At 42.9% G+C, this 27,258-nt stretch overlaps 1 protein-coding gene across 6 annotated transcripts in view; it reads right to left on the bottom strand.

The window, feature by feature from the left end:
• The window catches only part of HHAT (hedgehog acyltransferase), a 324,958-nt gene that overhangs the window by 227,771 nt on the left and 69,929 nt on the right, over positions 1–27,258 (bottom strand). For all 6 annotated transcript variants that reach the window (XM_019429308.2, XM_019429317.2, XM_019429288.2 and 3 more), the window contains 3 exons: positions 18,984–19,178; positions 16,407–16,616; positions 8,306–8,477 (listed from right to left, as the gene is read on the bottom strand). In XM_019429308.2, coding sequence (XP_019284853.1) covers positions 8,306–8,477; positions 16,407–16,616; positions 18,984–19,178 — 577 coding nt within the window. The remainder of the gene's footprint in view (positions 1–8,305; positions 8,478–16,406; positions 16,617–18,983; positions 19,179–27,258) is intronic.

Raw genomic sequence — 27,258 nt, 5'->3', positions numbered from 1 at the left:
CAGGGGAATAAAGTCATAGGGAGGCCCCTGCACTTTTGTGAGCTTTATTTCCAGGAGTTCTACCACACTCTCAGGATGGAGATTAGAGAAAAATCCCCCATGCTCCTGGCAGGGAGAGGGGTAAAATAAACATCTGGAAATACACCAGAGCATTCCGTTCTTCTTAACAAGGCTTGCCCTCCAGACAAACTATTTTACCATACCCTAACCTATTGGGGTTTTATCAAAGCCTAACCAACCCAGGAGATAGAAAATACTCAGTTCTAGTCTGCTTTGGTCTTCTACATGAAGGGAAGAGAAACACCCAACTCCAGTCCCCTCTAGCCATCCTACACTAGGCTAAGAGGGTTGAGGGGTTAAAAAAAAAAAAAAAAAGAATCATTTGTGAAATTCACAGAACAGGGACAAGGCTTATAAAAGACTGAGACCTAATCACAGAACTACAGAACACTTCCCCTTCCCAACACCTTACCATTATATTACTAAAGGCCTTTACTGAAGTTCTTTTTACTCGCTACATTATGTCCACCTTTCAAAAAATTTACAAGGCATACTAAAAAGCAATCAATCAATACCCCACAGTTTAAAGACACTGAGAAAGCATCAGAACCAGACTCAGTTATGGCAGGGATGTTAGAATTATCAGATCAGGAATTTAAAACAACCATGATTAATACACTCAGAACTCTAATGGAAAAAGTAGCCAGTATGCAAGAACAGATTGGTAACGTAAGCAGAAAGATGGAAATGCTAAGAATCAAAAAGAAATGCCAGACATCAAAAATACTAACAGAAATGAAGAGTGCCTTTAATGGGCACATTAGCAGACTGGATACAGCTAAGGACCTGAGCTGAAAACAAGAGTTGGATGTTTAACCAAATGAGCCACCCAGGTGCCCCAGAATTTCCCCCAAATTAAAGACAGACACCAAACCAAAGATCCAGGAAGCTCACAGAACACCAAACAGAATAAATGTCCCCAAAAACTACACCTAGGCATATCATACTCAAACTGCAGAAGATCAAATATAAATACAGAGGAGGGTGGGGAACCTAACCTGTAGAGGAACAAAGGGAAGAGTGACATCCAACTTCTCCTTGGAAACCATGCAAGTATGAAGACAGTATAATGTTTAAAGTATTGAGAGAAAAAAAAATACCAACCTAGAATTCTGTATCCTGCAAAATAATCCTTCAAAAGTGAATGAAAAATAAAGACTTCCTCAGATAAACAAAAATGGTGGAATTTGTTTCTGGTAGATTTGTCTTGCAATAAGTGTTTTAAAAAGTTCTTCAGAGAAAATAAAAATAATATAGATCAGAAACTCACATCTACATTTTAAAAAAGGAAGAGTTGAGGTACCTGGGTGGCTCAGTTGGTTAAGCATCTGACTTCAGCTCAGATCAAGATCTCACAGCTCGTGGGTTTGACCCCACATCGGGCTCTCTGCTGTCAGTGAAGAGCCCACTTAAGATCCTCTGTCTCCCTCTCTCTTCCCCTCCCTTGCACACATGTGCACGTGTGTGTATGTGCACATGTGTGTGTGCACTCTTTCAAAAATAAATAAGCATTTAAAAATAAAAACATAGAAAAGGAAGATCAAAGATAGATAAGTTTTTATTTTATCTTTACTTATTCTAAGAGATAAGATTCTGTTCAAAACAAAAGCAACAATGTATGACTACAGTTTATATACATGAAATGAATGACAGCAATTATACAAGTGATGAGAGGGGGGAATTAGAAATATTTTGTCATAAGGTACTTGTACTACCATGAAGTGGATATAGTATTACCTGAAAGTGATGCTGGGTTAGTTGTAAATGTATACTGCCAACTCTAGAGCAACTACTAAAAAGTTAAAAAGAAGTATATCGGATATGCTAAGAAAAAAGAGAAAATGTAATGATAAAAATTCTCAAAACCACAAAAGGCAGAAAAAGAATGACATGCAATAGTAGGAACAAAAAAAAAAAAAAAACCAAGAAAAGAGCAATGAATAGACAACATTAAGAACATGGAAGTTATTAACCCAATTATATCAGTAATCACTTTAAATGCCAATGGTCTAAATACACCAAATAAAGTACAAAGATTGTCAGAATGAATCAAAAAACAAGACCCAACTATATACTGTCTAAAGTAAACCTGGTCTAAATATAAAGACACATTTAGATTACAAGCAAAGGGATAGAGAAAGATATACCATGTTAACATTATTCAAAAGAAAGCCACAGTAGCTTGGTTAATTTTCAGACACATTAAACCTCCAAGGAAAGAAAATTATCATGGATAAAGAGGGACACTACATAACAATAAAAGAGTCACTTCTTTAAGAAGACATAATAATCCTCAATGTGTATGTACTGAACAACAGAGGATCAAAATACATGAGGCAAAAACTGATATCACTGCAAAGAGAAACAGCCAAATTCATTATTACAGTTGGATATTTCAACACCCCTTTATTAGAAATGGGCAGATCCAGGGGTGCTTGGGTGGTTCAGTCGGTTGGGCATCCGACTTCGGCTCTGGTCATGATCTTCCGGTTTGTGAGTTTGAGCCCCACGTTGGGCTCTGTGCTAATGGCTTGGAGCCTGGAGCCTACTTCAGATTCTGTGTGTGTCTCTCTCTCTGCCTCTCCCCTGCTCGCTCGCTTGCTCTCTCTCAAAAATAAACACTAAAAAATTTTTTTTTCATTTTTTTAATTAAAAAAAAAAATGGGCAGATCCAGCAGGCAGAAAATCAGTGAAGACATAGTTGAACAGTACCATCAGTCAACTGGACAGAACTGACATCTATAGATACTTCATCCAACAACAGAATACACATTCTTCTCAAGCTCACATGGAACATTCACCAGGACAGATCATATGCTGGGCTATAAAACACACCTAAATAAATTTAAAAGAATAGAAATCATACAATATCTTTTCTTAGACTATAATGGAATTAAACTAGAAATCAATACTAGTGATAGCTGGGGAAAATACTTGGAGATTGAACTCACTTATAAATAACACATGGTTCACAGAAGAAATCTCGAGAAAATTAAAACATATTTTGAACTAAACAAAAATGAAAATACAATTTATCAAAATTTATGGGATGCAGCAAACAGTGCTTAGAGAGAAATTTATAACATTAAATGTATACGTTAGAAGAGAAGATCTATAATCAATAATTTAAGTGTCCATCTTAGGAAACTAGAAAAAGAAGAGCAAATGAAATACAAAGTAAGCAGAAGAAAGAATAAAAATTAGAGCAGACATCAATGAAATTAAAAATAGGAAATTAATACAAAAATGTCAACAAAACCAAAAGCTGGTTTTTTGATCAATAAAATCAGTAAGTCACTAGCTAGGTTAAGAAAAAAGGAGAGAAGACATACATTACTAATACGAGAATAAAAGTGAAGATATCACTACAGAGTCCAGGAACATGAAAAGGATAATAAGGGAATCTTATGAATAACTCTATGCCCATAAATTCAATAACTTAGATAAAAAGAACCAATTCCTTAAAAGATACAATCTGCCAACTCACAAAGAAACAGAATAGGCTTATATCTATTTAAAAAATTGAATCAATAATTAATAACCTTCCAAGACAAAAAACATTTAAGGAAGAAAGTATACCAATACTACAATCTCTTCCAGAAGACAGAATTTGAGGGAATACTTCTTAACTCATTCTAGGAGGCCAGCATTACCCTAATACCAAACTCAGACCAAGACATTACAAGAAAACTACAGACCAATATGTCTTCATGAACACAGATGCACAAATCCTCAACATATTAGCAAATCAGAGGATCAAGAGGTACAAAATTTCAGTTACTAAATAAGTCACAGGTAAACTATACGATAGGGAATATAGTCAATAATACTGTAATAAAAAGAATTAGCAAACCAAATCCAATAATGTATAAAAACAATTATACACCATGACAAGTGAGATTTATCCCAACTATGCAAGGCTGGTTCAATGTCTGAAAACTGATTAATATAATCCATCACATCAACAGACCGGGGGGGAAGCATATGACAAAGTCCAACACCCATTCATGATAAAACCTCTCAGCAAACTAGGAATAGAGGGGAATTTACTCAACTCAATAAAAAGCATCTGCAAAAAACCTACAGCTAACATCATACTTAATGGTGAAAAACCAGAAGCTTCCCCATTAAGATCAGGAAAAAGGCAAGCATGTCCCCTCTGATCACTCCTTTTCAACATCATACTGGAAGTCCCAGCTAATGCAATAAGAGAAGAAATGAAATAAAAAGCATATATTTTGGGAAGGAGGTTACATGATTTTCTACGTAGAAAATTCCAAAGAGTCAACAACAACAATAAAACCTCCTGGAACAAATAAGCAATAGTAGCAAGGCTTCAGGATACAAGGTTAATATACCAAAGTCAACCACTTCCCTAGATACCAGCAATGAACACATGGAATTTGAAATTAAAAACAATACCATATACATTAGCACAAAAAATATTTAGGTATAATTTAACAAAATATGTACAAGTTATATAAAAGGAAAACTATAAAACATGTTACACAAATCAAAAAAGAACTAATTAAATGGAGAGGTATCCCATGCTCATTGATTCAATATTGTCAAGATACCAGTTTTTCCCTAATTGATCTATTCAAGGCAAAATCCCATCAAGTTATTTTGTGGATATCAACAGATTCTAAAGTTTGTATGGAGAGATAAAAGACACAGAATAGCTAACACAATATTGAAAGAGGACTGACACTATCTGACTTCAAGACTTACTGTAAAGCTACAGTAATCAGGACAGTGTGACACCCGCAAAAGAACAAAAAGATCAATAAAACCGAGGAGACCCCCATAAATACACACAATCAACCTTTAACAAAGGAGCAAAGGCAATACAATGTGAGCAAAGTTAGTCTCAATAAATGGTACTGGAGGGCACCTGGATGGCTCAGTCAGTTGAGCGTCCGACTTCAGCTCAGGTCATGATCTCACCGTCAGTTCAGGTCCCGCATCGGGCTCTGGGCTGACAGCTCAGAGCCTGGAGCCTGCTTCAGATTCTGTATGTCCATCTCTCTCTTACCCTCCCCCACACGCGCTCTGTCTCTCTCTGCCTCTCAAAAATAAAGAAAAATAAATAAATAAATAAATAAATAAATAAATAAATAAATGGTACTGGAACATCCACATGGAAAAAAAAAAATCTAAACACAGACTTCACCCTTCACAAAAATTAACTGAAAATGGAGTATAGACCTAACTGTAAAGTGCAAAACTATAAAACTCCGGGAAGATACCATAGGAGAAAATCTAGATGACCTTGGATGTGGCAATGACTTCTTAGATACAACACTAAGGGCATAATCCATGACAGAAAGAGTTGATAAGCTGAACTTACTGAATTTTTTAACTATTGTTCTGTGAAAGACACTGCCAATAGAATGAGAAGACAAGCCACAGACTAGGAGAAAATATTTGCAAAACATCTGTCTGATAAAGGACTGTTATCTAAAGTACACGAAGAACCATTAAAAATCAACAATAAAAAAAAAAGAAAATCCATTTAAAAAAAGGCAAAAGACCTTAACAGACATCATGAAAGGATATGGTGTTGATGGGGAAAAAGATGCTCTATGTCAAATGTCACTGGAGAACTGCAAATTAAAACAAGTGAAATACTACTCTATAGCTATTAGAGTAGCCAAAATACAAAACACTGACAACACCAAATGCTGACAAGAACGCAGAGTAATAGGAACTCATTCATTGTTGGTGACAATGCAAAATGATACAGCCACTTTGGGAAACAGTTTGGCAGTTTCTTACAAAACTGAATACACTCTTTACCATCCAATCCAGCAATTGCACTCCTTGGTCTCTATCCAAAGGAGTTTAAAACTTGTATCCCCACAAAAACATGCACACGAATGTTTGTAGCACACTTACTCCTAATTATAAAACTTAGAAGCAACTAAGAGGTCTTTCAGTGGGCAAACTGTGGTACATCTAGACAATGGATTATTCAGCACTAAAAATAAATGAGCTATCATGCCATGAAAAGACATGAAGGAACCTTAAATGCATAATAGTTCTAAGTGAAAGATGTCAATCTGGAAAAGCTCCATACTGTATGTTTCCAATTACACGACATTCTGAAAAAGGCAAAACTACGGAGATGATAAAAAGATCAGTGGTTTCTGGGGGTTAGAAGGGAGGAAGGGATGAGAAGAAAGAACACCAAGGATTTTCAGGGCTGTGAAACTACTCTGTGACCTTACAGTAGTGGATACATGTCATTATACATCTGTCAAAACCCAGAAAAGTTAATCCTAATATAAATGATAGATTTCAGGTGATAATGATGCATGGATGTAGGTCCATCAGCTGTAACAAACACACTGCCCCAGTGGAGACGTTGGTAGTCGTGGAGGCTGTGCACGTGTGAGGGCCAGGGAATGCATGGGACATCTCCGTACTTTCCTCTCCATTTTTCTATAAATCTAAAACTGCTCTAAAAATAAAGTCTCTGTTTTTCAGTTAAAAAAAAAAAGGGGGGGGGGGAGTGAATGACACAACCAAAACTCAGGAGAGGGTGACAGAAGGTGATGGGTTGCAGATGTAAACAAAGGGCTTCTAGGAATCTGGTTAGTTCTTAAGCCGAGGGACAGATCCCCAAATGAATCAGTGATGACTTTTCAGAGTCCCTGGATTTACCTCCCCTGGTGCTGACCATCGAGATAACAGCTTTTCCTTGTTTAAACCCCATTTTGAGTTGTGCTTTCTGTTATTCCCAGTTAGAATCACCCAAACTGGTACTGTCTTAATTTGGATGCAGTACAACTGGGATCTGATTTAGCATGTCAACATTTAATCCTATTCTGTTTGTCTAAGCAGATCATTAAAACTTTACATTAGTTACCCTCCAACTATAAAAAAAGATATGTTTGAGGGAAATAAAGAAACTGTAATTAAAACAACTCAGTATTTTTCCAACCCTAAAACTTATCTCCCTTGAAAACATTCTTATTAAGCCCGTGTGATACCAAGGACAATCAAGACTCTTTAAAAAATCTATAAATCACCAAAGAGATAAGGCATCAGGTTTGTACTCTTGCCCTCCGTGGGGAGCGGCTTAATCTGGCTGGAAGATCACACATTTCCCATTGGAGCTACAGGCTAGAGGTCAGACCACAGGGCTGAATTCAACTACCACAGGAGTTCTTAAAAGGAGAGCAAACAAGGAAATGAGATTTTGTTCAGAAAGGGGCATGGTCTCTGCTGTTTTGACCAGAGAACTAAAGAACAATGGTTTCTCCACAGACAAGTCCTATACTAGAAATTGTGCCCTGCTTAGGAAATCACTTCCATTCCACCTACTTGCATAGACAAAAAAAGGGGTGGGGCAATAGAGGGACATACATGGGCACACACCATTCATTCTACCTACCAGACACTATGAGCTAAGCCCTTCACCTGCATGGCTCTATTTAATCCTCAAAACAACCCTGCAGGGGCACCTGGGTGACTCAGTCAGTTAAGCGTCTGATTCTTGACTTCGGATCAGGTCATGATCTCTCTTGTGAGATTGAGACCCACATCAGGCTCTGCACTGACAGTGTGGAGCCTGCTTGGGATTCTTTGTTTCCTCTCACTCTGCCCCTCCCCTACTCATGCAAGTACTCTCTCTCTCTCTCTCTCTCTCTCAAAAATAAATCAACGTAAGGGGAAGAAAAACCTGCAAAAGCAAGTCTGCTCATCTCCTAAGATGAAGCTATGGAGAAGTTTAGTAAGCTGCCAAAGGCTGCCCACTAGTGGTTCGTGGAGCTGAGATTCACACCCATGTCTGTCTGATTCTAAAGCTCGTATTCGTTTCTTTATTATCATACACAAGAACCACAAAGAATACCACAGGACAACTCAGTCTTGGAGCATTCCCTCTTTGCAGGGACTCAAAGGCTGCCCCTGCACCCCCCGCATCTCTTACGCGCTGTTAAGTCCAGTGCTGGCCACACCATGAAGATGCAGACCCAGCCAAGCTTAGCAGGATTCCATGATGAAAAGGGATCCCTACCATCCTCGGCTCCCAGACCAAAAAGCCTGGCCCTCACATCCACCAGCCACTTCACACATGCATCGTCTTGGCCACAAGAGGAACAAGGTTGAAAAACCAAAAAAAAAAAAAAAAAAAAAGAGTGTTTGCTCAAGGCAACTACACCCCGTCTGCCCCCGGTCCAGCTTCACTCTGAAGCTGACTCTTGATGCTCGTTCTCCCGACAGTCATTTCCACAATTACCTAAGGTCCAACAAGAGACAGCCCTCAGGAGAGGGGCGCTGCTGTAGATGGCGTGCATGTACATGAGGTGAACCATCAGCTCTGCCAGCCACCAATAGCAGAGGAGGCGACCCAGCCCCAGGGCAAAGGCCGAAAGGCTGGACTTCAGCGAGCAGTACTCTTGCTGCTGCATCTAAAGTAAAAACAAAAGAAGTCATTAGATTGCGCCTGGATTGTTTGCATCTTTCAAATAGTCCCCTAGACAATGTTTCTAGCATACTTCTCACAAATGTTATTCATATATCTACTAAAAGAGGATTGGTTTAGTTATTCATTGTTCTTAGGTGAAAAAGTCATGCCCAAGACCGAAAACTGTCCCAGAGTAAGAACAGGGTGGGGCCAACAAGCTAGCCAAGAACCAAGATGGGCTCTGCATCCCTCCATCCCTGGCAACAGCCCTGCAAAAAGCCAGGGTGGAGGGCAAGATCTGATATAGTCTCTCTTCCTCAGGACTCTGGAGTCTCTTTGGGCCCAGGTGTCACCGGCCTGTCTTCATCCATCACCCACCCACATGTAAGGCTGGTAAAAGTAAGGCCAAGTCAGGAAGGGGCACAGGACTGGTAAGAGAAAGGGAGAATGAGACACAGAACCTGGCAACAAGGAGAAAATGAGATGTGGGTGTGTCGTCTTACCTGAAGTTGTTTTTGAAACAGGCAGAATAAACGCAAACAGGGACACTACATGGGACAAATCTCTGGCTCGGCAGGCAGTGCAGTGTAACACTTAAGAACATGGACTTTACAGTCAGAACTGGGACCCAATTCTAGCCCAAACCACAAGGCTGTGTGATCCTGAGCAGGTTACTTAATCTCCCTGAGGCTTGTTTCCCTCATATATAAAGTGAAAAAAAAAATTGTCATGACTAAATATGGTAACACAGAAGAGGTACTGAGTATAACACCCGGCATATAAAAAGCACTGGATAATTGGTAGTATCTGATAAGTGATGTGCCTCCTACTGCCTTTCTTCACATTCTTCCCTCATGGCGTCCCAGACTACTGGCTACAGGGCAGAATTAGGACACAGTTCAGAGCCAAACACCAAAGGTAAGAGAAAGAAGTTCTTATTGTTCAGAGTCACCGACAAACTACTGAGCTCACTCAGTATGTGTGGACATATTGAGTCAAAGTAGCCAGGCTCTGGGTCTTGCTTGCCCCATTGCCTGCTGCTTAGGGATGCCCAATAGTTTAAAATACATAATAGATGCTGAAAGGCAGAAGCATCTTGTAAAATTTGCGTGAAGTCCATCAATTTCAGACTTACACCACTAGACAAACGTACAAAAACAAGAGAGAGCAGGTCAATTTCTGGATCTTGCTCTGCCAAGATTTTATTAGACTGAAGCCTGCTATGTAATACAGAGGTGAATTTAATGCATAAATGATGAAGTAGAATCTGCAAACATTCGCTGGCAGAAGAAATGGGCTTGATTTAGCTTTTGACAGTTTGGGCTCAAGACACCACACAAACAGGTAAGGCCCATTCCTAGGGCCTCTTTGGCTTCCAGGCTCCTTGAACATCAAAGGCACAAGGAGTCCCGCTACAGTCAGGAGGAGTGAGAGGCAGTGCCCTCAGAGAGGAGGGGGAACCTGCACACCAGGGCGGGTATTTTTATTCCACTTTGACAATGCATTCTACCACTTCTGCAAACTGTCCTCCCACAGCAAGAAGCCAGCTGAAGACATTCTGGCTGGCTCAGGGGCATTACAATAACCTGCACGAATGGCGTGCTCCCTTACACCATCTGCTTGGGTAGCTGCACCAAGGAAAGCTCATTGGTTTAATATTTTCCATGTAAATTGATCAAACCAACAGGAATTTCCTTTTTCCATTACCTGTCCACAGATGACCTTAGAAAGGTATTTTGCCGAGCCATTCCAACCTCCCTTGTTAGAACCAACAGTAACTGCTGGGAGGGATCTACCAGGTCACCTGGGAAGAGTTTTCCAGGAAGGAACACTGGGCATATGAGGGCTTTGCAGACCCATACAGATCACAGCCGAATGCAACCACAGCTGAACTATGTGACCCAATGCACATCCCCTACCAGGCATAAACTGAGCGTGGTTTTCATTTGAATGCATACCATAAGTATGCATGCTCTCCAAGACTGTATAAAGTCTACCGCAATGGATCTGTAGGCCAATGGATGGATAAAACTCCAATGCAGAAACGCCTACCTGCCCAATCATTCATGTCTACATTATTGAATTGAGAAGAAAAGGAAAGAACTCAAATGTCCAAGAGTAGGAGGTTGGTAAAATGCATGAGTGTACCTCAATATATTATGTAGCCGTTAAACTATTTTTTTCAATGTGTATAAATAATGAAAGACTGGAAAGATACATACCAAAATGGCGACAGTGACTGTACTCTTTTTGGTAGGATTTTTGGGTTGCTTTTAACAATTGGTTATTTTTATTATCAAGGGGAAAAGTAATGGAACTTCACGATATTGTGAAGACTTTGGTCCTCTCTGCTTATGACCAAAGTAGAGGCAAGGTCCTCTACTTCTTCACCTTTCTAAAAACCATCTAGCTTCAGGATCTCCACTGGGCAGCCCCAAATCCTCTATGGGTAAGTATTCTCTCTCTCTCTCTCTCTCTCTCTCCTACACTAGACCCATGTTTATTTCTCAACTTCCCACCTTGCTTGTTGATTTCTCAACTTCCCACCTTGCTTGTTGCTCAGTACCTATGTACTGAGTTCCTCTTTGTTCATTCTTTTCCAGCTCTCTAAAGCAAATTCATTTTGATCTAATTACCATCAGCAATTGAGGAAACAATTATGAACATAGTGTCCATTGGTCTGTGGAGGCTGGAAGAAGAGTTCAACCCAAGGCAATCAGCAGAGCTAAGACAGGAAGAGGCACCCACACCATTCCAGAGCACAGGTGGGCCTTTCTTGGTGCCACACTCTTGGAGGGAAGCAAGTCCCCGGCTGAATGTGATAATGGCCTCAAAAGCATTGTTGACAGAACACAATCTTCAAACAACCAAATGTCCCCAGATTCTAAAAAAGCAGTTCTCTGCACGTGGCCTGTAGGCCCCTAAGCGCAAGCCTACCCTAGCACAGGTCCCCTGAAGACCAGCCCCGCACCTGAGGTCTCAGAGCATCACTAGGGGTGCAGCCCCATCCCACAGAGCCAGGCAGTCAGGAAAACATGTCTACCTAATCACCTCTTAGCTCCAGGCAATCACCGTTCAAGGTCAGTTCAGAGGACTGCCTTCGCTTCCCCAAACAATGTGCAGTCTAAAATGACACAAATATCTATAATTAAGGAGAAACATGAGGTACATTTTGTGGCTGATTGGCTTCCCAATAATGGCTTACCTATTCTCCTCAGGGCAAAACTTCTCTACCCGGTTTAATAAGGTATAATTACGTGTCACCACTGGACCAGAAGGGCTGGACTCTTCTCCGCAATGCCCCCTTTTTGATGCCAGATGCCTCCTCATTCCGAGTAACAGAAATGGCAATTCCTTAATCGTACAAGTGAATACAGGAGAAGGAAAACAATCCAGTTTCCTTCTATTCGCTTGTACTTAAGAAAAGTTATTCATCTTTCTTTAGAGTCATATGATTGCAGTCCATTTGTAACTTCAATCTAGTTGACTCCCTTTTAAAAAAATTCAGCATTTGTCCCTTGCCGATCCAGCAGGAATAAAAGACATGCCATACACAGCTCCCCTAATGAGCAGGGCTGCTCTCTTGCCTGTGTGCGAGCATTTCATTTCAGAGATCTCAAACCTCGGGGGGTGCCAACCGTAAGACCATTGGAAACCACTATCAATGGGAATTTTTAGTTAAGACTCCACTAAAAAATACACATTAACTCATCTGCCAAATGCATTTTAAAACATGTTATATTTTAAAACCTCATTTCATGCAAATTGCATAAAAAGGAATATTGAAGCCTTTCAAAGATAGTCTGATGATTAAAGATGACAGTTCTCAAAGATGAAAGGTTCTCTTCCTTCACACACTAATAATACATATGTTTAAGAGCACCAAACAAAAGCCTTCCCTGGAGCCAATGTTCGACTGTGCCAAATCTGCTCCAACCTCTACCCTTGGGTCAAGGGCACTGTAGCCAGGTGTCTTATTCCTTTGTAATGGAGGAGCATCTCTCTAGTCCATGGTCACAGACTGCACCCGTACTCCCAACAAAGCATTCTGTCATCAGCCCTGCCCTGCCCCTCCCCAGACATCCAGATCAGGCCAGGGGTTTTCAGGGGTCTCTGTCACAACAGATGTACCTACAGCTGGTGCAGCTGCCACAGGACGAGGACCTCCAGACCCAGATGTCCATCGGGCCACACTGCATCCTCTAACTCCTGTGGGACTGGCTGCCCAGCTGGCAGCAAGGCTCACGTCTGTACTCCTTCCACCCCAATCTGCATTCTCTTAGCCTCTCTTTGTTTCCGTGTTACCATCTATAAAGTAGTGGTAACGACAGTATCTCTCTCCGCCTGTGGCCTTGGTGATGAAGAAGCTGGCACATGCCAGGCCTGGCTGAGAGCAAGTGCTCAGTGTGTGTTATAACAGGTGGCCTCTAGAGCCAGAGCCCGCCCCAAACCCCGAGCAGCATGTCTGTGACATTGCCCACCTGCCCAGCTCTCACAGGCCCCAGCCACTCAAGGGCTGGGCCCACCCCGGTACATGTGGCAACCACCTACATCCTCTCTCCCGAAGAGACAGAGTCAATACAACTGGCCTCTTCTAAGGCCAAGAATGGCCACTGCCCAGAATCCCCCACTGCTGTGCCCACCTACGTGACAGGTCACCCAGAGTCTTGGTTCTGGCCTGAACTGTATTAGTTCACAACCTTGGGAGCTTCCTGGGGTAGAATCTAAAACTGGCCCCTACACACAGAGGGCATGGAGAGACAGAAGAAAGAGGCAGGCCACTCCAGATTGGTAGGTGGCCAGTGTAATAAGCAGAGGAACTTCTATACAAGGCTGGGCTGGGGTGGCTGCAAGAACTCCACACCTGCCTACCAAATCTTAAAAGTTTATACAGAGGCCTTAACTAGGTTCAGTCACATATTCAGTCCAGAGGGTCTCGATGACACCCTATTCTCAAGTCTATGTCCCAGAAACAGCTCCTAGTGGGGAATGGTAGGCCAATTGTACATTCTAAGGACAGGGGAAGGGGTGAAGAGCTCTGACTGCCTAGGTTCAGCTTGCGGGTCAACCAGCAATCACATCCTCTCCAAGACCTCCTCCAACAACCTACCCCAGAATTGTCACACACTTTTGGCTAATGACAACAATAACAGTAATCATTAATACTTCATAGTGTTTACACATTAAGCCATGTTACCTATACAAAATCATGTGATCCTGAGAACAATCCTACGAGGGAGATACTATTATTCTTCCTATTTCACTGATAAGGAAACTGAGTCACAAACAAGGTAAGCAATTCACCAAATGCTCTCTAGCCAAAGAGAAGCAGGAATTCAAACCCTGTAACAGTAGGGTTGGGCTCCAGGGTCTTTGCTCTTAACCACCATGCTCCCCTGGAGGCAGGGGGAGCACAGCCCTCAGCAAGGAAAAGCCCCCCTGGCCCTACCACACTCAGACTCACTGTCCTGCCCCACACCAGCTCCCCCACTGCACAATTCCACCTGCTCAGGGAAAGATGTGGGGACCCCAGGCTCCAAGCTAAGTGAATAAACAAGCCTTGTGTGAAAGTGCCTCTGCTTGTTAACCTGCCCCCAGCCACAGAAGAAAAATAAACAGGGCATATGTTCCTGAAACTGCAAATGCCATCTGAGAGGGCCTTCAAGTCAAGGCCCTGCAACCTCTTAACAGGCAGATTTTTATCTGCTCACGATCAGTGTGCAAATTTCACATGCCTTACCTCACAGAGGACGCCTCTTCTATGCTTCCCTCATCTTGTGTATGCAATTTACACACAAACTGGGTGAAAGATACATTCTCCCCAGGGTGTGCCTAATACTGTCATTTCACCAACCAGAGTTTGCCCTTCCAGTCGGTTTCCACAATGGGGCTCCGCTGCCCCCTGGTGGCACAGCCTCATTCTCTAGCTCTCGCTGACCTGACCACCTAAGAACCATGACTGTCAGTCGGTATTATCATTTTAGGTGACATTTATTCATTCACTCACACAAACGTTGCTTACAAGGTCTTCCAGTTGGCTTTCCTCCTCCCACTCTTGGGAGTGCAGCCCCTTCCTTCTTGGCTCCCCTGAAAGAACTCTTTCACTACTAGCTTTAGCTTCCTGGTTAACTGCTCCCCTTTGAGACACATTTCTCTCAGAGAAGGTAAGTGCCCCATAAGACCTTCTGTAACTGCAGAAACCTCTCGGCTGCTTTTACTTGTCCTGCAGCTTACTAAACATTTTGCCATTTCTACACCAACTTTCCTGTGCATCTTCCCAGATCGTACAGAAATGTTTCAATTTGCCTTCTGAGTTTCCTGGTTTTAGCAAGTGCTACCATCTTGAAAGGAATGAAAAAAGAGGGGTAAGACAGAGATGCAACCAGAGTCCCTACAGGACGAAACCTGGAGGGCCTGAACCCACACTGCACTTGGTCACCCCCACCCTCTGGCCCCCAACTCTACTGAGGAACTTAGGACAGTTCAACCCCTCAACCACCAGCAGGCATCAGAATCACCTGAAGGCCCATTAAATCCCATTGCTGGGCCCCACCCCCAGAATGTCTGAATCAGATCTGAGGCGGGGCCCAAGAATCCGCATTTCTAACAAGTTCCCAGGTGTTCCTCCTGCTGCTAATCCAAAGACCACACTTTGGGAACCACGGAGCTAGAAGATCAGCTGCCATCACTAACCACCTATCTTTCACACAATCATTTTAAACATAATTTCCAAACACAATCTTCAAATACTTCATGACAGAAGAATGATCCTATGTAACCCAAACTGAGGTATGAGAAACCGTATGCCAAACATGTATCTGCCTGGAATATCCATTTCACTTGAAGACTTATGGAGAAAAAAAAGTTAAATAATTTAACTGGCAATTTTAAAACTGTACATTATTGTTATAATGCAGAAGTACACATTTGAGTACAAGAATAACTTCAGGGGATTTTTTAAGACAGAATACAAGATTTTTAAGAACCCTGCTATTTTTCCAGGGGGCATCGGACATGCTCGCCTTTGGAAATATGCAACACTGCTGCTGGCCCTGCACTTTGAGCCCATTTCCAGGCATGTGTATGTGTACATGTGTGTGTGTGCATGTGCTATGTTTTATGTGTACATGAGTTGTACTGTGTGTGCATGTACATGTGGACATATGTATTAATATTCTCACCTCCATCAAGACTGTTTTGGTGACAGGAGGTAGGAATGTCCCTTGAGAAACACAGGCTTTAGGTATTATCAATTACTAAACTTTTATTAACTTCATGAACATGTTCCATGAGGCTAGCTATAGAAGGAGAACAACATTTCTAAGTAGGAGGGAAAGTGAGGTGGGAATGACATAGGTAGCTTGATGGGAGCTTCAGATAAAGCTGTAGGGAAGCTGGGTCCTGGACAGAAACAGGCACTTGGACCCAAAACACACTGTTACCTTGAAACTCTCTTTACCTGCACTCTGTTGGCTCATCTAGGTCCCCCTGAACAATTCCCAGGCGATGGCAGTTTCTCCATAAGCAGTTTGTGACAATAAAGGAGAACGTGATATTTTCCAACCAACAGCATAGATAGTATCTCTACTTTTCCAAGTACCACCACCAGAATCCACTTTTGTCTTTCCCTGGGACTTTCTGGCAGTGGATACCCACCCCTAAGTTCCTTTCTGTGCCCAGTTACTAATCCTGGTTGCCAGCACCCACTGAAGAGTCAGGGTGGGGGGTTCCTAGAGCCAACATGCCCCAGAGACAGGCTGATCTGTATTTCAAATACTTATTTCTCCTAAGTATTTCATTTGTTACCTAAGAAGTCACAACAGAAACGTGTCTTAAATTTGTGGGCACCCCAGAATGAAAAGCCTCAGGAGTCTCATGGATGGCCATGGCCAACAAGGACGGAGTACCAATCCAGTCCCCCCACGGGCTCTACCTGGGTGATGAACTCTGGGAAGCTGAGGATGGGCCCGTTGTGGAAGACGGGGTAATAGAAGACGTAGGCCACCAGCCAGGGAAAGGAGTAGAAGCTGTTCTCAGTCTCCTGCCAGCAGAACTCGAGGCTGAAGCTGGTGTAGTACAGGCAACGCACGGTCAGCGTGAACTGCAGCAAGTAGTACTCGTTCTCCGTCTGGTACCACCCTCTCTGCAAAGTCACAAGAAGAGGACAACTCTGGAGTGTCAAGGAGGGATGCCATCCGGTCCCCTGGGAAGGAGACCGCTTCCACAGAGAGAGCAGCTGTACCATACAGGGGGTTTCTCCACCACTGGGCAGCAGGTAAATCTCAGTGGGAATGGAAACCAGGAGTTAATGAGCAGTGGGCGGAAGAGCGTCTCTAACACCGCTCATCTACTTAGCGTTTCATCTACTTAGCGTTAGGCCTCGTGTGCGGTGATGAGAGTTTGCCCAGATATGCATCAGATTCATCCAGTGGGGGACATGGAGATGAGCTACAGCCAGTGGATACTTGGACAGTTCTTCCAACAATACTGAAGGCAAAGAGAGACTTATAAATGTCACGTGGGATTCCTGTCTTCAACATATTTTTCCTTTTGCTCTTCTGTTAATTTGGCTCCACATGTAGTTGAGAACTATTTGCCAAATAAGCTTTAGAAACACAGTCAAGAAAAATAGTCCTTGCCCTCGAGGCGTCTAAATTCCCACACAGCAGATAGGCATGTAAGTATATAATTACAATGCAGCACGAGAGAAGACATAACAAGCATGTACGTACTAAAAGATGTATGAAATAAAAGACAAGAAGCAAATGCAGTAGAATCTTAACAGTACTAGGTGGAGTAAAATTTGGATCATTTTATAATCTTTATGTTTTTGTATTTGTCATTATATATATTGCCTTTTTAATGAGAAGAACAAGTTATGGGAATACAGACAAGATATAACGGGGGACAAAGAAAGGAATAGTTAATGCGATCCATGAGAGGACTTTTACAACTTTACACAGAAAAACTAACCAGTGAAGAGTTTCTATTGCATGTCTGAGCCTTCAGCAGCCACTGAGAAAGACCAGAAGAACTGCAAGTGCAAAAGCATGGAAACCCGGGGCTCCTGAGTGGCTCGGTGGGTTAAGCAGTTAAGCATCCGACTTTGGCTCAGGTCATGATCTGCTCAGGTTCATGGGTTTGAGCCCCGCCTCAGGCTCTGTGCTGACAGCTCAGAGCCTGGAGCCTGCTTCCGATTCTGTGTCTCCCTCTCTCTCTGCCCCTCCCCTGCTCGTTCTCTGTCTGTGTCTCTCTCTCAAAAATAAACATTAAAAAAAAATTTTTTTAATAAAAAAGCATGGAAGCCCAAAGCAAGTAGCTTCTGCTCATTTCTTTCCCTTGGGCAGTATTTTTCAAACCTCTAGTCTGCATAATAAATGGAATGTTTAGTCACTACCAACATCCATAACTGATGCTAACTATTGCCACACAAATGATAATTATGATTGGAGTCTGTTTTGTACATTTGCCAGGTCCCCAAAAAGTTAGGTGTGAATTATTTTTATTGCAGATCTATTTTTAAACCCATGTATTTTAATGATCACCTAGTTAATCATTGTGGGAAGTCTCTTTTGTTAAGATGGAGACACTACCCTACTTTCTCTCACAAGTCCAGATTTTGACATATGTGCTTAAAGTGTTCGCCCCAATCTGTTGGTGAGAAAAATTAAAATAGCGTAACAGGAAATGCCACTGAATTTTCAAAATGCTACAGTTTTTACAAAATCACTCAACATATCATGTTATCAGAGGCTCAGAGAAACTCCACGTGGAAGATAGAGCACATACTACTTCCATTTTCAAAATGATGAAATTGAGACTCAGGTTAAATGACTGCCTCCAGTTTCAAGAGTAGGAAACACAGCTACTAGAAGAGACACGGAACCAAGTCATCCACTGGCTCATCTTTCCTGCAACTGTGCCGACCCACAGTGCATAAGTGCTATCACCTAAGCCAATGGATGAATGATCATGTGAACAAGAGTAAGGATACCACGATACCACAAGACTTTCAGTGCCGCAATGACTAAAGAAAGAATATCAAAACTTCCCGAGGTTTTCTGTGCAAGGAAAATACCTTCCTTATCTGTTGCAGGGGCTATCATGGGTACTGCATGAGATGAGGCATGTGGAAGTTCCCCATAAATTGTAGAGCACTCTACAGATGATTTTTTTGTTAAATGCATAGAAGACTATTGCTTTCTTTTCCTGTTGCTCCTTACCCTCTGTTCCTATGACATCAGGCACCATCCATGCCTACCCACACTGGGAAAAGAGGTAGAAGGTCAGCCCTGGGCAACCTTAGAGGGCTAAGACAGGGTCAGACACAAAAGACAAGATTCCAGAAGGCAACACACCAGGATTCACATGCATCAACCCCATATGGTCACTAGGGGGACCCCCACCATGATTCTTCAATTGACTCTTGACTGAAAACAAAGGCATCTACCCAATGGGAGCACTTCTAAAGGGGCCTTCTCCTTCTCAAGGGTAAAACAGAGACACTTACCTTAACTTCCTCCACATCTTGCAGCCTCAGTGTGGTGAGCAGGAAGAGAGAACAGAGCCATGACAGGAGCTGCGACTGGAACTGGGCCACGCAGAAGGAGATGAGGGTGTGGAGAAAAATTATGGCCGTGCCTTGGGCCCCCAGAACACACCAGGAGGCCCACATTCCGTAAGCCCCCAGGATCCAGGGTCTGTGCTGCAGACAGGGAGGGACACAGTGAGAGACACACAGAGGGAGAGGGCAGAGAGGAAAAGAGAAAAGAGTGAGTGAATGGGTATTGCTATTAAAGGTTCTACATAGATGCCTAATGCTTACTGATCCATTAACCAAACTATTCTCACTGCCCTGGGGATTTAGTGAAACCCAAACAGGTTTCAGAAGGACCTTCCACATTAGCCCTAGAGTGACGGCTGCCTACCCTAGAACTCCACCAGATCCACCCAGAAGGAGCCACTTTCCTGCCTTCAGCCAAAGCCACCCAGACCACTGGATCCTACAACAAGATATTGAGCCGACTTTTCAAAAGACACTATGGAAGCCAGAAGCCCGTTGGGAAAACCACCAGCCCGGAACCCTGCGTACACCATCCTGCAAACGTGAAGGTAAAAGAAAGTATTTGTACACATTTCTCAGGTGTTTCATTGAGACAGTTGAGCCAACCAAACCACAAACGGCTTTCTAAGGTCCAAACCAGATTTCTACATCGAAATATCTCAGTGTATTTTTACTAACGTATTGTTTACTGTTTACAGAAAAAGTATCTTACCTGCTTTATACAATATTGAGACCTTTGTATAGTCAATCTGATTGGCATGTTCATTCGCATTTTAGGAGAATCAGAATGTTGTTCTACCCAATTATAAAGTTTTACAATTACTGACAGTAAATAACTAAATGAATATGCCTTTGCTTTTATGACATATTCTTGGTCATATCTGGCTGATAAATCCTTACTTAAAACCACAATACTGTTTTAACATTGTTAGAGAGGCAACATATTATAGGGGTTTAATTACTCAAGCTTTGAAGTCCAACTGCCCAAATAAATCCTGGTATCCCCATTAACTACCTGTGTGACCCCAGGCAAGTGACTTCATCTCTCCATGCCTCAGTTTTTTCATATGTACAGTTAGGATAAGGGCATGTACTTCATGAGGATTAACTTAATGCACGTAAAACGCTTTCCACAGTGTCTGCATACATAGTAAGAACATGACCAATACTAGTTGTCTAGTCCTAGAGGGGAATACAACGGGGTCTTTCTGGTGTACATTTAAAAATATGGTTTCCAGGAATACACCACATTGAAAAGTTGGCAATGCTTGAAATAGGTCTCCTTGTGAAAAGAAGAAGAATTCTTTAAAACAAAGACGGATGTGGACCACAAACTGTAAATCTCATCCTTACATGCTAACTCTTTCAAATATTGCCAAAGTACCATCCCTTCCCAAACCTATGCTCCAGCCCAAGAGAGAACATTTTGAATGAGCAACTAGGTCAGCCAGTTTTAAGTTCCAAGAAAATCAGAGAAAACTGCAGTTCAGTTTTACTATTTTTCCATCCTACTGCCCACAGAAAACAGCTACATAAATTTGCTTCAGATTTTCCCCCAAATACTCACCTTTGGGAAGAGTCCATTTATAAGAAACAAGGTCGCCAAAGACCACTTTAGGAAGTAGTTTTAACAAATGAGAAAAAAAAAAAGGTTTTTCCAACATAATCCACAGTCTTTACCACCAGGAATCCTTTTCCACGCACACATGGCAACATACATACACACAGCTACACTTTTATTAAGCGTTATTTGATCCATTTGGAAGAAGCCTGTTTGTTTGGCTTTCATTTGGGAACTTAACCAAAGACTAAGGGGCTTCAATTTGGAAAAAGCTGAAGGAGATTCTCTGGTGAATTTAACTGTGCCCACCAAAGCTACCGTACAGGCCCACATGTTTGTCCCCAATTCTCATCCCCCACTGTCTTCCTCTTGCCATCTAGGACAGGCAGAGCACATTTAATACCATTCTAAGGAAGCACGTTGCCTTCATGTTCTCCACTAGCCCTCATATTACCTACTCATTCTCCCCAGTGGGTCAAGGCATCCATGGCAGACAGGTGATGTAAAGAAAAAGATAAAAATAATACCTACTTTTTTAAAACTTATATAAATTAGGGGGTGCCTGGGTGGCTCAGTAAGTTGGGCATCCAACTCTTTTTTTTATTTTTTTTTTTAATGTTTATTCTTATTTTTGAGAAAGAGAGAGAGAGAGACAGACAGACAGAGAGACAGAACACAATCAGGACAGGGGCAGAGAGAGAGGGAAACACAGAATCTGGAGCAGGCTCCAGGCTCTGAGCTGTCAGAACAGAGCCTGACACAGGGCTCAAACTCACAAACTGTGAGATCATGACCTGGGCTGAAGTCGGACACTTAACCAACTGAGCCACCCAGGCACCCCAGTTAAGGATCCAACTCTTGATTTTGGCTCAGGTCATGATCCCAGGGTTGTGGCAGCTGGAGAGGAGCTAGAAATGGAAGAGTGACCCTGCCCACCCATACAAGCTGCATCTGGATGGCCTGAGGAAGGGGTCTTTTCCCAAGTGCTTCAAAGTCCATTTTCATATGCAAAGGCCTAGGGAGGCCTGTTTCACCGATATCTACTCCAAAAGTGCTTCTGTATTTATCAAACTTTTGTCTACCTCTTTAGTGAAAATGCTTAAGTATCAGGTATTAAGCTTCTGACACCAAATATGCTGGGAACTACTAAACTTTTCAAAAATCAAAAATAAAATGGGTTATGTTTTATTCAAAAACAAGACTTCTCATTCCTCGCCAGAAGGACTTTAAGACTTTTTCCCCCAAGCTTTCGGGGCAACCTGGGCAGATACACAGTTTTGATCACACACATAATCTATGTCAAGCTCAAGTTTTAAAAAATCCACCTAAGAGTCAACAAAATCCCAGTTTGTTTAAATTAAGTGATGATTATGACTGGAAATTATGGGCCACTTGAGAAGAAGGCACAAAGAATCATTTTGATCAAGTACACAAAACATGAGCTTAATTTAAGACTGGGCTGTGACGTTTCTAATTTAGAAATTTAAATTCTAATTCTATACAATGCTTTTGAGATTTTTGAGATAGTTGTAGATTCACCTGCAGTTATAAGAAATAATACAAAGAGATCCCCCCTCCTACACTTCACCCAGTTTTTCCCAATGGTAATATTTTGCAAAACCATAGCATATCCAACGAGGATATTGACATTGCTACAATCCACCAAATTTATCCAGGTTTCCCAGTTTTGCTTGTACTCCTTTGTATGTGTGTGTGTTTAGTTCCATATAATTTATCACAGGTATAGGTTCAGTCTCCACCACAGTAAAGATATGTAACATCTTATCTTTACAGATGGAGGTAAATAGTTCTATCACCATAAGGATCTCTTGTGTTGCCCTTTTGCAACTACCTCCTTCCCACTCCCTTTATCCCACATCCTTAACCCCTGGAAACCACCACCATCTTCCCCATTTCTAAAATTTTACTTGAAGAATTGTGTGCAACCTTTGGGATTGGCTTTTTTCACTCAGTGTAATTCCCTGGAGACTCATCGAAGTTGCTGAGGGTATTTAAAGTTTGCTCCTTTTTACTGCTGTGTAGTATTCCATGTTATGGATGTCTCACCACTTATTTAACCATTCACCTGTAAAAGAACATCTGGGTTTCCAGTTTTTTGTTATTCTGAACAGAAGTGATATAAACATATGTGTACAGTTTTTTGTGTAAAAATAAGTTTTTATTTCTCTGGGATAAATGCCCAAGAGTGCATTGTTTGGGTTGCATGGTAGTTGCATGTTTAGTTCTAGAAGAATCTGCTAAACAGCATTTCCACCAGGAAGGTATGAGTGCTCCAGTTTATTCCCGTCCTCACCAGCATCTGGCACTGTCACTATGTTTCATCTGAGCCAGTCTGCCAAGTGTGCAGTGGTATCTCACTGTGGCTTTAATTTGCATTCACAAAGCTCTTTCAAAAAGCATCAAAGTGTGAGCAACCTGAAGCTCGAGAGTAAGACAGGCTGGGCAGACTTTGTTGAGGCATAGGACTTTCCTGACCCCCTTTACTTGCCTTATTCCAGGCTCTTCAGTTTCTAACAGAAGATGAAAAGGCAGGTGAGGGAAGAGAAGAAACTTTTAAAAGTCTAGCAAACAATCAGAAAGAAACTACATTTCTGTGACAGTTGACAAAATGGCAAACTGAGAATGCAGTAGCCTTCCTCATGGGACACAGTGCTTCCCGCCCCAGACTGAAGTAGGTCGGCCACCTGCCCTCTGCTCCCACTGCTCCCTGTGTCTATGCTGAACTATTCCTCAAGACGGCCCATTACAGACTCTCTGCTTGATAGTCCCCCCTCACAGGCTAATATCCTGCCTTGTTCAAATTACAGTAATATAAGCCCAGAATCTAACATGGTGCCTAGCATATAGCAAGCACTCCATAAATGCAGGATAAATGAATGAATGGTGGAACAGTTGGGTGGGTACATGGGTAGATATGGTCGATGGATATGCTTCCCCAAGTCTTTGGATTTAACCTAGTAGTTATGACAAACAAGTAACAAGAAGTTAGCACCAAAATTTGGGGCTGTTTAGTCCACTAACATGAAAATCTGCTGTTTTCCAAGGTCCCTACTTATACCACTTAACCCCTTATAAACAAAGGCTGTTTTGCCAGGGCAGATGGAACGGAGGGAGTCACCTGACATCTCCCTGCCTACTGCCTGTTTTCCATCACAGGGGTCTCTTACAACTCTACTTGTGCTGGGGGAAATCTCAAATAGTTTACAACCGATAGGGCACAGGCACCAAGCTATGAAAGCAGACATCTGTGATAGAATCTGTTGCCCATCACCCCACCCACTGGTGTTCAGAGAGACTAACCCTAAACTGGTGTGTTTCCAAGGCTGAAATCACCACCCCTGAGGAAAAACTATGCACTCGCCCTCCTTTTCTTCAAATCTTCACTGGGAGTCAAGACCCAGCCACAAGAAGAGCTGGCTGGCAATGCCCCCTCTTACAACATCCTTACTTTTCTCCCACTTCAGCTTGTTCTGTGCTGCAGGCACCGAATGATAAAAGGATGTGCCTGCGTGGTTCCCTCATTAGCTTACCTCCATCGGGAAGAGCAAAAGGGTAAAGCCTTGGTGAGGACAACTGTTGGCAACTATACCAGATTTTGCTGTCTATGAATTCTTTTTGTACATCTGCCCAGAAACCACTCAGTGGGGGCAATTGTTTGAGAAATAAGTAAAGTCAATCAATAATCCTTATGTATGCCATAATTTATTACATACTACATCATCAATTGCAGCTGCTACTAAAAAATATAGTTATATATTTTGGGGAGGGATATATATACATACATACACACACACACACACACACACACATCTATCCCCAAACAAAGAGGGAAAACCCAAAACCATCCCAGAGTCCAAACAACCACATTCTAGCTGCTTCTCCTGGGAGCAAAGGCCAGTGGGCCCAAACAAAGCCAATTCCATCCCTCCTTAGATACGCACTGATGGAGGAAGAAGAGTCTGGTTAGCACAAGAGATTCCTATTAGGTGTGTGGTTTCAATAAGATGCTGGCAGAGAACACTGTTGACCGCAGCCTTCCAGAGGTTAGTTTCCTCACTTCAGCCAACACCACGGAACCACGCTTTTCAGTCCTGTGGCTGATGAGCTCAGCTGGTCAGGGCCCGGTGCTAATGATGTGGGTTCTGCCAGTCAGAGGTACAGTGAAAACGTCGCTCTGTGGTTAGCAACAGCAGCCACCCTCAGCCCCCACACCAGGCCAGCCTTCTCAAAAGGTTCACACAGGGATATTTTTAGCTCTGAGGGCAGAGAACACAATGTCTCAGGTGGTAGCAAGGCCACAGGGGTGTTCAGGAAAGGAGGCAACTGTCTGACCCACCCAACACACAATCCAGTCATAACAAACCCACAGCCAAAGCTCAGAGCCATTACTCAGCCTCCCCTCCCAGGGTACCGGCCCTTGGTCCAGTCTCGCCAAAACCCAGAGAGAAAGCCCTGCCCAGAGAAAAGGCATTTAACCTTGTCCAAGGAGCTCAGTGGAAAGTTTTAGGACTTGTCCTGGAGAAGAGAAGGGAAGGGAAGAGAAGGGAAGAGAAGGGAAGAGAAGAGAAAAAAAGAAATCGCACTGTTGAACCTCATCTGCCTCTCTCTGGGAGGAGCTGGGCCACCAAAGGAAGAGATGAGATGAGATAGTAGTTGGAGATGGGAAGCATCCTTGAGGGCTTAGGGGTTGGGCCAGGGAGAACTGCAGACATACTAACATGCCATCTGTGCAGGTGCTGTCTGTCCGTAGCTCATGGCGCCTCTGGAAATGGGGGAATAAAGACAAGTATAGCCCAAATCTTCCACCGTAAGTCCCCAAAACATCGACCATCTGGAACACTTGGTCCAGGTGGTGAAAGCACGAAGCTAATGGGGCCAAAGCTGTGGTTCATGCTTACACATCAGGGCCAAGCAGACTCAGACAAAGAGAGCGCTGTGCCCCAGCCACAAGCAGAACCCTGCCCACTGGCTGTCGCACAAAGCAAGCCTGTGGTTGAGAGGAGGGGATGGGAGAGACACACACACAGATGAGTCAGTGCACACTTGGCAAGGAACACTGCCTCCTGACTTTGCATATGATGTGCTCTGCGGATGTAAAGTCCACCTGTCCCCCTGGGCCTGGTAATGAAATGCCAGAAGCCAAAAGAAGCAAACCCTTCCACTTCCTTCAAACTGCAGCTCATGAGCACCTCCTGGGAGGCCTTCCCTCACACCTCCAGGCACAGGTGCCCACTCCTCCTCCCAGGATCCCAACCCACCAGTACATCAGGTCCACAATCAAGATCAGTGTTTGGTCCCCTCTTGTTCTCACCCAACTTTCCAGGGGGAAGGGCTGTGGCTCTCAATCCTTTCCCCCAACAACCCAAGCTTGAAAGAGGGTCAGAGAAAGACGTCCATGGGCAGAGTATAGGTATGGCTGAATAGGCAGCCTCTGCCCTCAGGGGCTTTAGAATCTCAAGACAGTTGCTTCCTCCCTTGAACACCCTAGAGGTGACTGCTCCCGGGAGCACACACACAGACCAGTCACAGCACACAGCAAATACCAGCAGACCACAGCAGCAGCCACCACATACTTGGCTTTTATCTTATACAAGCATAACCTTGAAAAACATCAGACCCTCACCACCACCCCAAGAAGCAAGCAGCACCATCCCTATTGCACAAATGAGGAACAGGCTCAAAGTTATCGACTAACTCACTTAAGACTGTGTGGCTTGAAAGCAGCAAAGCTGGGATTCACCCAAGTCCTTCCCACAACTACTCTGAAAACTGCCTAAGATAAAAAGAGTCTCAACTCAAAGTAACAAGCAAATTAAACGGAAGAACATCTGTATCCTAACCTAGGTAGATTTCTGACGGTGGTCCATGCAAATGGGATCTAAAAATGGAGGGAGTTTGGAAAGAGGGAGGAGCATCCAGTCAAGAGCATTCCTAAAGTTAATCTACATCTCAAATTCTCCGAGGGGCTAGATCTCCTCCAGGGGAGGGGGGTGAGTTGGTTCTTGAAGACAAGAAAACATCACTCTTTAGGCACAAAGCACAGGCATGCATATAGTACAAAAAATGGACAGTATATCTGTGGTATTAAAATTTCACAGTAAGAAAGTCACAATTGGGAAAAGTTTTATGTAAAAAGACTCTGGAGGAGCAGGGATAGTGACAATGAAAAAAAGCTACAGAAAACACTGATCTGTAGAAAGCAAACAAGAAATAGCAAGAATAAGAGTGAGAGGCAAAGGAGACCAATCCGACATGGCCACGTCAGTCTCCGTGCATGTCAAAGAGTCACAGGGAGGGCAGGAGATGAAACACTCAGTGTGCCCAAGGCACCCTCAGCTCTCCTTCTGCCCCACTTCACTCTTCCACATGTCCAGTTACAGTACATCAAAAATCAAACACAGAAAAAGGAACGTTTATAAGATTTGTAAGGTATAAAGAATAATGAAATAGCACTGGCATACCCATCACCAGCTTAAGACAAGACCAGGCTACATCAGTGCTTTAGAGGGTCCTGGGCATATGTCAATTATACCTCAATTAAAACAAGTCATAAACTGTCAAAGGGGAAAAAAGGGGTGGGCCTGCATTCCCCCCAATTCTATCCACTTCCCACCCCAACCACACATAACCACTATCCTG

This window comes from Panthera pardus, unplaced genomic scaffold (genome assembly GCF_024362965.1).
Source record: "Panthera pardus isolate Hobbes unplaced genomic scaffold, ASM2436296v1 HiC_scaffold_21, whole genome shotgun sequence".
Classification (NCBI taxonomy): domain Eukaryota; kingdom Metazoa; phylum Chordata; class Mammalia; order Carnivora; family Felidae; genus Panthera; species Panthera pardus.
This window is presented reverse-complemented; position numbering and strand designations above follow the sequence as displayed.